This window comes from Lampetra fluviatilis, chromosome 24 (assembly GCF_964198595.1).
Source record: "Lampetra fluviatilis chromosome 24, kcLamFluv1.1, whole genome shotgun sequence".
NCBI classification, from domain to species: Eukaryota; Metazoa; Chordata; class Hyperoartia; order Petromyzontiformes; family Petromyzontidae; genus Lampetra; species Lampetra fluviatilis.
The window spans coordinates 1408263-1423259 of NC_136298.1; the positions used below are offsets into that span (position 1 = coordinate 1408263).

At 41.0% G+C, this 14997-nt stretch overlaps 1 protein-coding gene across 1 annotated transcript in view; it reads left to right on the plus strand.

Annotated features, from left to right (window-relative positions):
• HFM1 (helicase for meiosis 1) overlaps positions 1 to 14424 on the plus strand; it is an 86034-nt gene extending 71610 nt beyond the window's left edge. The window contains 12 exon segments of the mRNA XM_078867835.1: positions 1592 to 1675; positions 2886 to 3043; positions 4607 to 4710; positions 5870 to 6031; positions 6618 to 6698; positions 7608 to 7738; positions 8646 to 8731; positions 8885 to 8928; positions 10573 to 10708; positions 11565 to 11715; positions 12112 to 12179; positions 14355 to 14424. Of these exon segments, the coding sequence (XP_078723961.1) occupies positions 1592 to 1675; positions 2886 to 3043; positions 4607 to 4710; positions 5870 to 6031; positions 6618 to 6698; positions 7608 to 7738; positions 8646 to 8731; positions 8885 to 8928; positions 10573 to 10708; positions 11565 to 11715; positions 12112 to 12179; positions 14355 to 14424 (1275 nt within the window).
• Positions 14425 to 14997: the final 573 nt, after the last annotated feature.

Sequence of the window (14997 nt, forward strand, 5' to 3'; positions counted from 1 at the left end):
GGTGTAGCTGCCATCATTAAGAAGGTCCTGGATTTTGTTGTATGTGGTTTTATCCATAACAGTAGCATTGCCTTTGTCGGCCGAGAGGATGACTGTCATCTCTCTTTTTTAATTTTGCGAGTTCAGAGTGCTCGTCTTTGCTGAGGTTACTAATGGATTTCTTAGCATTTTTAAGGATGGTGGCAATTTCAGATCTAGCAACGTCTGTCAGGATGTGTCACAAGCCTTTGAGGGCTACGTCGACCTAGGAGATTATATCATCCACTGGGATATGTTTAGGGGTGACTGCGAAATTCAACCCTTTAGCTAGTACCGATTTTAGGCTGTCAGAGATTGGAATGTTACTTTGATTGATGACAATCTTGTTAACATCTAACTTTTTAACATGTGGATCTGGCTTCATTTTTCACAGGAGGTTGAATTTAGCGATCAAGTTAACTTTAAATTTGGTTGACATTGAATTAGCAGAGGAGACTGTCATGTTATCTACATGGTCCCAATCAGAAGTGGACATTTTATCTGTTAATATTAGGTGTGATTGTAAGAGAGTCTTGTCTAAATGATCAAGTTCAAATCGGAGCAATCTTATTCTCTCTGAGATTAGTGATAGGCTGGCTTTGAACAAGATCCGTTTAGCATTAGGAGAAGTGACAGCAGCAGATGTGAGTGTAAATGCGATAGGTATTACCTTTACTATGGGAACCTCATTTGCCAGTAAAAATATGAGAATTTTTTTTACCCTTCTATCTGGCAACAAAACTGACACCTTTTTACAAGGAGTCATGTTTGCATAGACCACAATACCTGCAGTCATAATACAAACAAAAGACATAACTCTGATAATGTGCACCTTTAGTGCGCCTTTTGGCGTCATATGGTCCAACCCATGTGAGACTAGGCTCTAAGGAAAGCTGTCTCGGATGTGGACCAATCAACTTCAAGGACCGTGCACATTATCAGAGTTATGTCTTTTGTTTGTATTATGACTGCAGGTATTGTGGTCTATGCAAACATGACTCCTTGTAAAAAGGTGTCAGTTTTGTTGCCGGATAGAAGGGTAAAAAACCAATTAACAGGTATTACCTTGTTATCGCGGCATCTCTTGAAGGTCAGCGACTCGATTAGTTGCGCCTTTTTGTCCCGCTGTCTGTTAAAAGCTCTAACAGATGTGTATAAACCCTCCCCGTAGAAGCGGTTCAAACTATATTTGAAGTTTTCGTGACTGCAGGGATCCATACTCTTTGGTTCTTTCGGTAAAGTCACGTAGGTATAAAAATTAAAATAAATTTAATCGTGACGTTTTGGGCGCAACAAGCATCCGTCATCAGGTGGGACAACCACAGCAAGAAACAATTGCTGAAGTGGGCAAAAGAGCTGCTGTAACAAGAGGCTATATAGGTAAGAGGGGGGGAGGGCCCGTTTGTAGGTAGGTGAGTTAATAGTGGAAACGATAGGCCGAAGTGGAGTGCCTTCATTACAATCATCACCCTTCCTTAATAATAGTAACACCTGCCAATAATGAGTGTATTTCTTGTTTGTAAATTCAACAAAACCAACTTATGTTTTGCTGGTGTATTCCTGCGTTGTGCAGATAGTGAACAGACACCCTCCATTTGGGAACCAGATAAAAGAAGCCGTGCAGCGTCTGCCCAAGTACGAAGTCAGAGTGGAGCAGGTGCATGAGACCGAACCCCGACTCCAATCAAAGATTCCACATTGCTAAAACGTACTCAAAGTAGCAGGAGCTTAAAGGCAAACGTCAATTAGGACTTTGCCAATACCTGTGAAACCATCCATCCATGTGGCTCAATTTACTTGAAGCAGCATGAGTCTAAAGAAAACATCAATTAGGTTTTTGATAATACCTGTGAAACTATCCACGTGGGTCAGCAGTAGAGTGAGCGACCTGCCATCGGAAGGTTTGCGAGTTCAAGTACTAGTTGGGAGTTGACTCACTCCATCATTCCTCTGTGGTAGATAAAATAAGCACCGATTTGTGGGTAAGTCAACAGTGGTTGTCTTATGGATAATATAGAGATGCATTATTTCCACCACTGGCACAGGGCTGTAAATGGGAGATGGTCACCACCTCAATGCTCGTTTGAGAAATAAATAACTATGAGTACTTGTGTAGTGAGTCACTTCGGAGACACTAATAGGAGGAGGCACGTACGTTTATTCAACACTTCTTAGACACTACTCGCACACGGGATAGATATAAACAGGTCGGGACAGCCGGCACGCTGCCTAACCCACGATGCGAGGAGACGAAGACGTAGCACGGCGGGTTCCATTCCAAACGACAGCCCCGATCCAGCCTTGGGACCTCCCTTTTATGCCCCCTAGCGTGGCCTGGCTCCGCTCTCGGCCTCGCCCCCTTCTGGAACCTACCAGAAGGCTCCGGGCTATACCCCACGTGTCCCCTCTGTCACCTTTGCCCTACATCCCTTACCCCGGCCTATCACGTGCCCTGCCAGCCGACCGGGCTGCTACGTCCTCAGGTGCCCCCCTCTGCCAGCAACCAGCACTATGCACCCTAGTGACCCATTCCGGGACATTGCATGCCCTGCTGGCAGAGAGAGCTACTACACCCACAGTTCCGCTTTCTGTCAGTAACCAGTGCTACGCGCCGTAGTGACCCATTTTATGTCACTACACTTGTAATGCAGTGTCTTGGTACAGAGATGGTGACTACAGTGGGGCAAATGGCAGTTGGCTTTTAGAATTTTGCTGTCATTTGTTAAATGTTTTTTCACTAGGTTTCAAATTAAGGAATCGAATAATTAACTTTTATCTTCACCTTAGTAATATTCAATTTAATTGAATGGCTTGGTAATCTTTACATATCATCTAATTCAGAATAGCGCTGGTTGCTTGTTTTTCAGGGTAACAAGTACTACAAAGGTGTGGCTGAGGTGATAATTACAGTGATACTAAAGAACTGTGCGGACCTGCAGTCCCACCGCACAGCTCCGGACAACCACTGCTGCACGCTACTACTGGGCAACGCCGACAACAACCTCATCTATCGGAAAATCATCACGTGCGCTTAAATTCCACATCGCAGTAATTGTGACAAGGCCACGTGTTTTTATGTTGAATAGAACAAAATAATCATTAGCCTGATAATTTCAGACTCAAACATCGCACCTCCTTGCTTTGACATTCCTCAAAGACACTGGTGAACATCGACCGCATCACAACATCAACAGGCCAATGCGCATGTCTCCTTCAGTGTGATAAGTGGCCATGTAACCCAAACTATGGACCATGTGGTAAACCACTGTAGTCTGCTCTCCTTCAACGGAGCAGTAGAAAAACTACACAAACTCGCTCCTGAAGCTCTCTCGTGGCTATCAGCTTTCGACATTGGCATTTAGCTCCTGAACATACAGCGATATAAAGAAATAGAACATAATTAGCATCATATAGAAGTAAATGTAACAAAATAAGCAGACATTACGCCTCCTTCCTATATGTAAACAATATTGTTCCTAAAAAATAATTTGATATAATTGTAGTGAGTCCAACTGAGTCGCAGACGTTAATTTAGGAGCAACACTAAATATAACACAACAGCACCAATATAACGTAACCTATGCTCGGGACTTGAATGCCCATCGAGCCATGCTGCGGCAGAACTAGACACGGTTCGCTATCCCGGTCCGGACCACAAGCTGAGTCCCGGACCGCGTGGCTAGAGGCTTCTTCTCCCCGACGTGGATCTTCGAACAGCAACACACGAAGAACCCCGAGCTCCTCACGGAGCTCTCGTTATATGCTCCCGGACTGGGGCTCGCTCCGCCCTTAGCCCCGCCCACCTTCCAGGCTCCTCGGGCCCTTTCTCGAACGTTCCCGAGAGCTCTCCGGGACCACGTGACCGCCCCTCGGCCCCCGTCCACCGGTGCCCCCCATCCAGTATCATCCGGTCACGTGACAACAGGTCAGCCAGAGTATCATGCCCCAGAGTAACCCTGGCTGGCTGACGCTCGCTCTCGCTCCCTCACTGGGAGCCGGCACCGCACGCTGCTCGCGGTGCCTTCGCGCTAATCCGCGCTCACCCAACTACCGCTAGTGTTGGTACTGCAGCCAGCAACTCGGGCTGCCCGCAATAATATCACCGGCCGTGACTTCACAAGTCTTGGCACCATACAGTGACAAGTACAGTCACTACATAATATTCAAATTTGAAATGCACTTGTTACTGGCAAAATTAATAATAATCACTTGTTTTTTATAGGGCCTTTTACTCTGGGGTGCCTATGAGCGCTTTATGCGCAATAAGCGACTTACATCACGTCTCAAACACATTTAAATGGGCACCCCCAGTCACAACTGTCCCTGTGGAGACAAGAAGATTTAGCACCTGGCCTGCAATTGGGCGTGAGGTTGCCAGTAGGGGGAAATGGTTGCTGTGTGTAATTCCAATTGAGTATTTTTTTTTTGTATTTTTTTAAAATTTGTCAACGAGTAGAACTGGTCTACTCGTTTTGAATGTCAGAAATCTTTAACGTCAGTGTAACATAGCGCACATATTTCATTATGAATATACCTGCAGTAATAGCAAGTTATGGAAGCTACATATACATCAATATGACCTTCACAGAGATTACATGCTGCTGAAAACAGGGAGTTGGATGAAAAAGGTTGAAGTTGTTCGGCCGGAAAAGAGTGACGAGCTCAACATTTACCTCCTCAGCTCTACATATGGTATGTCTCAGGGTTGCCACCTTGTCCACAGACTACAGGAAATATTTCTCAGTCAGCCTTGGTCAGGAGTCAGCAACCTGCGGCTTCGGAGCCACATGCAGCTTTTTACAGACTGCTTCATGACGTAATGTATGTATGTATATACAGTATTCACATGCATGGCAGCTCTTGAAATATTGAGTTTTGCATTGAATTAAAAAAGGCTCTTCTTGTTATTTTGGTTGCCGACCCCTGGCCGAGGTCTAACGAAACTGTGCAGTGTTCTGGAATAAATGTCAACTCAATCCTGGTACCAGGTCTAGGTAACAATAAATTCCTGCCACCTGAGCACACACGTCAATTCCCGAACAGGTGGCAATCTTGTACATGTTATACACAAACTTTATTTCATCCATGTAGCCTCTCGTCCAATTTTACTTGTTATTTATCAAAGGTTACAATACAAAGTGGTTTCGTATAACATCTAAATGCGACAGCATCTCAAGACACCGTACATATACAGAAGGTACATTTTCTAAAAATATATAGAGGCAGTCAGTCATAGGCAGAGGAAAAAGGAAGCTCTTGGTGCTGTATTTATACAAGGAAAGGGAGTCGACATAACTTATGACTGGGAGGAGGGAGGTCCAGATTATGGGGGCAGCAAACGAGAGTTAGCAACTTCCCAGTGAACCAAGGTTTACAGGGGGAATTTGACAGAAACCCTTGGTTGCTGGAGTGAAGAGTATGTGGAGGGGAGTAGATTGAGATGAGAGGGAGAGATTTAGGCATGGGCGAGTCGATGAAGGATCTTTAAGATGGTGAGTATTTAAAAATTGATGTGGGATTGCATTGGGAGAGTGGAGGGATCTGAGTTGTGGTGATGTTTTGTTTACGGATGTGGACGAGAAGCCTGTCAGGGGCATCTTGGATAATCTGGAGTTTAAGGATGTGAGGAGATGTGAAGGTATGGATGGCAGCTGGGGTAAGGAAATGGTGGACGTGGGAAATGTGCAGATGGAGGTATGGGCCCTCCAGAGTTGATATTGGAAAGAGAACACGAGCTCAGGATCAATTGCAACAGCAAGGTTTCTCACTCTCGTGTGTTTAGCTGAAAAAAAATAAGTGGTGAAGATGATTAAGCTATAGTGGTAAAAATGTGATTTAATGCTTTTCCCAGTTGGTATGGACATCCATCAGAACTTCACACCATCCTACTCTAACCCACGCACCTCTGGGTTCTACGGCAATGAGAGGCATCAGCAGGCCCAATCCCTGCATGCTACTACCTGCGAGAAACCAAAGACGTTTGTCTCAGCAGCAATACAAGCAGCCGGCAATGGTTTGTATCGCCTCATTTCTACATGCATTTTAGATGAATTGGTTTATTTCGATGTATGCATTTGATTCCATTGAACCAATTTAGAATGCAGCATCTCATATCTACAACACTGATATAATCCTTAAATTGTGCAATTGTTCCCACCAGCTCATGTTTGGCAGTATGCAGTAATATACATAAGGGACGTTAAGTGTGGTGCATTATATTTTCCTGCAAAGATAATCTCTTTTGTGCTAGAGAGTTCCAAACTGACAAAGTGGTGATCTACCCCCCTCCCATATTCCTTGAGACCCCGAAATTAATATTTTATTCTCAGAAAAAATACATTAACTATATGTATTTTTATGACTATAGGGACCTAATTAAAACCTCAGGAGTGCCCCCCACCCTCCTTGGAACATTTTAAGACATGCTTCTGCACACTATAGTGGTTTACATATCTCAACTCTTTGCTTGACCTAAAATAAAAGTAATGTTCATTAAAATTCAGCATTTGATTGTATTAGTCACATCATATGTAATGTGTCGTTATAAAATAGGTTTACAATGAAAAACTTCTCCACAGAGCTCTCATTTGTTTTTTAAGGTTACTCTGCTGGCTCGGATGGTTCCAAAAGAAGCTGTCTTCATAAGTGTAAGAATAAACAAATGTGTGGACACGAGTGTTGTGAGTACCTTCATTACGATTGCTAGGCTTGTATTGCAAAATAATTAAAACATATTTACAAAGTTATTAATATAATAAGCTATTATTATTTTGGGTTGTGTATCATATCGTGTTGCATCAAACGAGGACCGATACACTTCTGGCCATTCACCAGCATTGATTCAAGCAAATCTGACTTTGCTGATGAGACACTGAATGGCAAAACTGGTGCAGCGTTTTATTGTATTAAACAAATTTTGCTGTAATTATGCATTCCCAGAATGGAGGTTTGGCAAATGGGATGTGTACAAATACTTTGTCTATGTGGAGGGACAGACATGGAGGCGTACCGTGTGCGTATTTATTTTTTTGTAGGCTGGTAATGGAATGTGTAAAATAATGTGATTTGTTACGATTCAATTCAAGACTGCATTATTTGTGTCAAGTTTCTGCTGTCTCATTTTTATGGTCTGTTTCGTATATTCTGTCTGTGTGGTCTCATTTTCAACGTTAGCCAAAATGACACATTTGCATATAATTTTCATCAATCATCGATAATTCTCTCATGCACAATTTGTTGCAAGTATCATAGGCATAATAAATAAATAACTCTTATAGTCTTTGTTTTCCTGCTCAAATGAGCATTTAGGCGATACTCATTTCCTAATGACAGCTATGGTCCAGTGGTGCTAATTCTACATTCCTGTGGTGGGGGCGAGTCTGATTCACAGGAGTCTCAGTCTGTTGTCTTCCCCACAATATGATACCAATTTTACTGACTGGTGAATGTAGGCTGAGCCAACCACCCACTCGGCTCTGAACTTGTAACCTTCCAACTGTGAGCGGCCCATCCGTAATGCAAAAGAACCTGTTAAATTCAGTGTTGTTACTCAGGTCTAATCGCTTGTGTTGCGCCGTTTTAACTTCTAGGCAAAGGAAATATGGCCAGGTCAATGCCGCTAACGCCTAGGACCCCGAGCGCTCACGTACGTGACTTCGTAAGTGAACGAAAAAGCAAGACCTTAAGTCTAACTGGCTTTCCAAATCACAAAAGACTCAAGGTATGAGTGAAAATGTTATAGTTAAACATAGCACACTTTACAGCCTTCGCGTCTGTTACTGCACTTGTGTTGATACTGTACCTCGTTTTGTCTTGTTCATCATAACATTCAATCTGGATAATCCCTATAGATGGAACATCTAATTTTCAAGGGTGTTCAGGGTGTAAATTGACATGTACGTAGCAAACACGTATGCAAACATTTAGCACTGATAGTGAGTATCGCACCCTGTCAACACACAAATAAATACATAATGCAGTGGTGCACACCGCTGCACTGTGAAGAATGCACTCGAGCTGTAACAGTTGTGCACATTGTGCGAGTGGGTCTTAATCATAGTCGAGTGTGTGCGGAAGATCATTGTTCCATGTTGAAGTGGCTCTGGGAGCGAGAGTGTGCCTGTTTCGGTTTCCACTCTTGGGATGGTTACGGATTACAACAGCCTTTGTCTGAATGCATTTCTATGTAGCCTTTGCTACATTTTAAATATATAAGCACCCATGTATCAATAAGCACCCATGCTTTGTGAAATATTCTGAAATGCATTTGTATGTATGTTGAAGTTCTTTCGCACCATATGTAGCCAACCATGCCATATCGGAGGTGCGGGGGAGGTACAACAAACTAAACACAAAAATCAGTTCTAAAGAAATTAGTTTTCAATCTAGATTTAAAAGTGCATAAGGATTAAGTGTGGCATTATTTAATATACACCCCAAACATTATATATCTTGTCTCATATTGACTTGTTTTCATTAGTAACATGCCAATTTTATAATAATTGTCATTTTATACAAAACGAAAATATCAGATTGTATTTGTGTTTAGTACTATAATGGTAAACCCTCAATATACCTTAAGCACGTTATGAGCATACTGTTGTGTCTTGTGTTGAGTACATTCATAGGTTTGCTCTGTAAAGGGGAGAAATACAGTGAATTTATCCAAGTTTGCTTACGCCCCTATGCCTCAGTATGGACCGCATGATGACAGGTACGTTTTACAGTAAATTAAGTGTGCTGAATATTAAAAATGCAACAGTGATTCATACATTTTAATTATGCTGAGTCATACCGTGTTAAGGTGTATTGTACTTGTATAGCCATGGCAAAGCTTGATATTTTAAACGTGTATGTCTTATTGCAGATGCAGTGGTCCTTCTGAGCTGCTGTCGCCACAAGGCCAGTTGGGTAATTTGGTTATGTCTGTAGATAATAGCTATATGCTCAACTTAAAATGTTACACTTGTCATTTTTATAACTCCGTGTCGTCTGAGCTCTTAACCTCCTAAAACAATGACTACAATTAAATGCAATGCTTTATTTAAAAATAAGCGACGCATGTCTTTCTGGGCCCTTTGGTCGAGTGTCTGTCCCACGAGACATTCTCACTCATGCCTGCATGTCTATCTATCTGTCCCTTCCACTTCCAAAGTGTAAAATCTTGGAATATCAAAGGCCACCCTGATTTTATTGTAATTTTGCTCTTTTTTCACCTTGAGATACAGAATAATATGGCACTGTTGTAATTATATGTTTGTAACCCTACATTTTAATTGTACAAACCTGGAAACAAATTAAAGGAGATAAGAAAAGATGGAGGTTTAAAATACTGTAGTGAAAAAAGTCAGAATAAATGTCTTGCTCAAATGAGCATTGTTGCACACTCCTGTTTATAGCCCTGATCCAGTGTTGGGAATTCACCTTTCCAATGGCAGGGGGAGACTCTATCCATAGGACAACCACTGATTAATTTCTCACAAACTGGTACTTCTAGATCACGAAGGGTTGATGGACAGTCAACCCCAAATGAGGATTTAAATTCGTAATCTCTCAATTTGCAAGCACTCGATCTAGTGCTGAGCCACATTGTCGGATAGCTTTAAAATGAGCCACAGACTATAAAAAGAGCAAACATTTATTCACTTGGGAATGTATTATAATAGATGATTAAATCAATAGAAATATAATTTCTTGATTTATTTTCCAGATAAAATTTTTAAAAAGTACAATGCCAAGCATATTAAGCTGTTTCCGACATACAGGGTAGCCTAAAAGTTAGGGTAATTTAATTTAACACTGGCATTAAACATTTTGTTTATTCTTTAAGGTAATATTTGATCTATTATCATTATTAATACCTATTTTTCTTCTGCCCCAGAGGTCACCTCGACAAAGAACCCGAATTGAATTGAGACAAAATAATTGATGAATGTTCAAAGATTACACCTGCAATCTTGATTTGAAGCTTTCGTGACTGCAGGAATCCATACTCTTTGGTTCTTTCGGTAAAGTCCTCGATGTGACGGCGTGCTGCGAGTATACATTGACATGCTAATCAGATTTACACAGGACATTTACACATTTCTCACTTTAACATCACTAGGCCCCCCCACTTCGTTTATGACTCTGGGGCTACGCCTATCTCTAACCTTTACAAGCAGCCTGCATCAGCAGCTTGCCTCCTCTTTCTTCCGCCTGATGACGATTGCTTGCGTTGCGATCGAAACGTCGTGGTCTATTCTTTTTTCTACCTATGTGACTTTACCGAAAGAACCAAAGAGTATTACACCTGCAGTCTAAAAAGTCCTTATTGAATTTCATAAGAGAATTCAAGCATCCATTAATGTCAATGGAAGTCAGTTTTAACGTTTGTTAAAATAAATTAAATAACCCGATGAGATTTGTAAAAATAAGTTTCAAAACTCTTTGTGCCCTGACTTTTAAGCTGCCCTGTATATTTATGCACTCTGGATAGGGATACACATTTTACATGGCACAATATACAGCAATAAGTTTTTTTTAATATCACTCGATGAAACATGGTGCATGCAGATGTGTTTGCTGATGACAAGAGTGTGAATTACATGTCGGAGTCCAGAGAGTTACCAAGTGGAGTGGCCAAACCACTATCTCCCTTGAGCGTCACTGATGTTCCAGTTCCAGCATTTCGAAATCAAGCCTACAGCGGGTGTGTCTCTCAAATCACCTTTCACACAACACACATTCTACATGCAAACGTTATTCAGCGAAATCATCCAAAATGCACCAGGTCTTACCAGTCCAAAGCTAATCAGTTAAGTCTGGTTAAGCATTCAATGGGTGATCATCGGGGCTTTCCAGCTGTTGATAGCTTGGACTATGATCTGGGTTTCTCAGAGTTTACCAGTTTTCTCCAACATACTAATTTTCTCATGAATGGAAATGGCCAAACATTCCAAACCAAAATCTTCTGGAAATAGTCTTAGGAGTCAGTGAGGTTTTCCTGGAAAATTAAAGAGCTTGATCCTTAAGAGAGGAATACAATACTCATTGGTTCTTTCGGTAAAGTCACGTATGTAGAAATAAAATTAAAGTAATTAATATAAAAAAACACTCTTTTTTTTTTAAACACGCCTTTAATGAAATGTACCGTACTTGTAATGGAAGAACTCCACGACTCCAGGAAGTGGCCCCGAAGCTTGCCATAACATAAGGGACCGTGGTCATTTACTGCCAACGTCAGTTTACCGTGGACAATTAGCGCCAAGCCGAAACATAACATATAAAAAACTATGTTTTAAAATATGTTTATGTTTTTATGATAGAATATAGTATTGTCATCAGTATGACATAAGTATACCAAGTTTGCAGTCGATACCACATTGGGAAGTGGGTAAAAATTGAGTTACAAGATTTGAGGATACAACGACAACAACAGACAGTGAGTTAAATAAAAGCGTGTAATAAAATGAAAATAGATCAGATTGTGATCTATTTTTATTTTATTTCTATATACGTGACTTTACCGAAAGAATTACTAAATAAGCCACATTCTGGTTGTGCAGAGTCGACAAGAGGGATGACAACCATAGGAAGAGATCTTATGACAGATGGTCAGGACTGGATGTGCAGTGGAATCGCCAGGAGCAATGTGAGCAAGCTGTTCCCCCCTGTGTCGCACAAGCCAATCAACCTCTGCTGACAAATCCTGAGCAGGTAAAATTGCATCACAGACTTCACATACAAATGTAAATTCTACATTTAATATGGACGTTTGGTAAGAATATGATGAACCATGATCGCACGTGTGGTTTAAGGTTTAGTTCCAAATAGAGCATTGAAATTATAATTATTTATAGAATTTAACGACAGTTACCTCCTTATCACTTAATATTGATCTGCTATGATTACTCTTCGCTTGAGCCTCACCCATTGATTTCTAAACACATGTTGAGAACTCGGTTTACCAGACTTTCATCTCATCCACGCTCTTCATCCACTGACCACAACAACTCTCTTTTTGCTTCTTCCCTTGCTTGGAGAAGTATTGTTTTTGACATGATTGTGATTGGAGGACGATGTTTAAGTTCTTACTCTCTTTTTACATCTCAGGTGGCATGCAGTGAGAAATCCTACGGTGATTCCAAAAGTCGCATGTTTTTTTCTCCAAGCTCCACTTGGTGAGAAAAACCAGTGCTTTCAAAAACGGGCCAAAAACACGAGTGTAGTATCGTATTTAACAGTCCCTCCAGAAAAACGCGATTATGCGATCGCATGATTCCATGCAAAATCAGCCAAAGTCCGCATATTTATGCGGGGGGCACGTTTTTTCAAATACGCCGCACTTTCGCCGCATAAATTGCAGATTTCCGCGCGCAAAATATGCGGGCTTGCATGATTTCATAATCCCCGCATTTTCGTTGCAAAAAGTCACATATATCTTAGCAGAAAGTTGAAAAATGTTGCGTTTACTTCACACAAGCGCAGCCATTTCCCCTGTTGCCATGGGAACGTTATGAAGTGACGTCACTCATTACGCGACATCATTGAAAAGCTGCAAACCCCGCGATGCCAATGAAACCATGATGAAGAGTTTATGCAACTTTACAGTTGTAAGATTGCACTTTTTTGTTAGTAGTATGTAAATTTACATTACTGTAAGACTGTACTGTTACTGTATTGCTTACGTTACTGTGCACTGAAAAAACTTATTTTAACAGAAGATGTCTGTTTTGTATAGCTACCTCTGTAAAACAGGAAGCACACATTTTATTTTTTAATATTTTATTTATTCATTTTTACAGAAGTTGTAGCATATTCATTTTGTAAAGCTACAGAACTTGTTCGACTCAATGTTTTGTAAGTTTGAGCCATCTGTTTGTTAAGGTCTGAAATAAAACAAGATGAGAACTTAAATATTCCCAGCACTTTCTGTGATGTAGTATGCTTGCTTATCATAGGAAGTAATAAGAAATGACTCTTTACATTAAAGTAGTAGCCTAGTGAATAGGGTGTTGGGGGAATCACTTTTTTTCTCTTTTTCATCAAACCGCAGTTTTTGCAAGTTCCCGCAATTTTTGCAAGTTCCCGCAATTTAATCGCATAAAATTGCATAAATATCCCGCATATTCCATCGCATTTTTTAAGAAAACGTGCCGCATAATCAACGATTTTTGCCCGCAACAATCACCAAAAAACTCCGCGTTTTTCTGGAGGGACTGATTTAACGTTCGCATACAGTACCTGCCCCAGAGGTAGTGCTTTTTTCCCGCTTGTTGTAAAGGTACCGGAGTTAGAATCTAGCAGGTTGTCCTGGATATTACTGTAGGTCTATTAACTGCTAAATACGACACGCCGTCTGCTTCGAAGAGGATTATAAATAGATGAGTTGGCCATTGTGTGCTGGAGTCAAATTTGCAAATGACAGTACTGTACTGTTGTACGCCGTATATTGAAAGGTTGGATTTCCTACGGGGGTAAGAAAAAAACGAATTAGCGACGGTGCTGTTATACGAGTGTATAATAGGGAGTTAATTGAATCTTTATAGTGTATTTGGTTGTCAAGAAATTGTCATCCGCCACAGTTGGTTCGCGTCCTGGTGCATAGTGTGTCAATAGTGCAAAAGGAATCAAGGCATAGTTTATACATTCCAAATGTTAAGATTTATTGTATTCTATATCGGGTTATTGTCCTTTCTGTCGTCGTAGAGCACGTTTAAAGAATCTACATTGGTGTCCTATAAAAAATATTGAGAGAATTGCATGGGACAGAAAATGGATCAGAACAACCCACTCTCCTATATTAAAAATGAGCAACCCTCACAAGTAGTCATGAAGCTGGGTGTCATTACCAGCGAAACATCACAGTACTCAAATTGTAAATGTGCATTTATCCATAATATAGGTTTTTTTTGGGTTAGATCGCATAAATATAAATGCCAATTCGTTACTAGTACAGCACGCCGATGTGTTGGAGAGCAAATCCACAACATTTACAATCTACGCCAGTGGTTACAACTAGCTTCATCAGGCGGACAGCCAGATTCGTGCATTTACTCTGCAACACACCGATGGGCTGAAGTATGAACTAATTGGCACGTCTTGTTTACGTGACAAACCTTACTAATTTGCTGTGTCGGGTGGTGGTGGGTTAACGACACATTTATGCGATCTAACCAAAACAAAAACCTTTACTGTATTATTAGCATTTGTCGCCCCCTATGGGCTAATATAATTTTTGACTGATGCTTTCCTGGGTTAACAAGTATAGTCAGTGAATAATATGGCCTACTGTGAGGATTATTTTAAATTGACACACTTATTGTAATGCTTGTCGTTATTGTTCAACATTTTAGTGTACAACAAAAGGAGGATGACGAGGACGCTATGAAGAACTTTCTGAATATATTTAGTGGGATTTTCTGAGTTGGTAAATTGGTTATGAAACGTCTGACCGAGGTGTTCTCGTAAAATTGCATCACTTATATTATTATATTATTAACGGATTGTCTTCATCATAACAGTAATTTCCTTGCCTGCAATACAACTTGTATAAGTATGTTAATGTTTTAACAATGTAGGTTATCTAATAAAAACATTTCACGGTTGGTGTTGTATATTTAATCCTCTGATCGTATTACCAGTTTCAGTAAATGTTCAAGAGATGTAATGTTTCACAGTTGTGAAAATAAAGTTAACGTTTCCAAATACTTTTGAGCACCGAACGACGTCTCTTAAGGTATTGAGCCAGTGGAAGGACAAAAACAAATCCTGTGATAGCGAAGGCGGGGAAGGGGACTGCGGACATAGGTCCTGTATTGGATCGAGTGTTCTCCAGCGACCAAGGGGAAGAGAAGACAAGGCCAGATGGCGGGAGACTGGTAGGCAGATCTGAGGTCGCTGTTGTGCAGCAGCACTCGCTGTTGTGCAGCAGCACTCGCAGCTGCGGGGATTGACGGAGGGTATAACGCGTTGGAAATGGAGTGCGATGGTGGCATC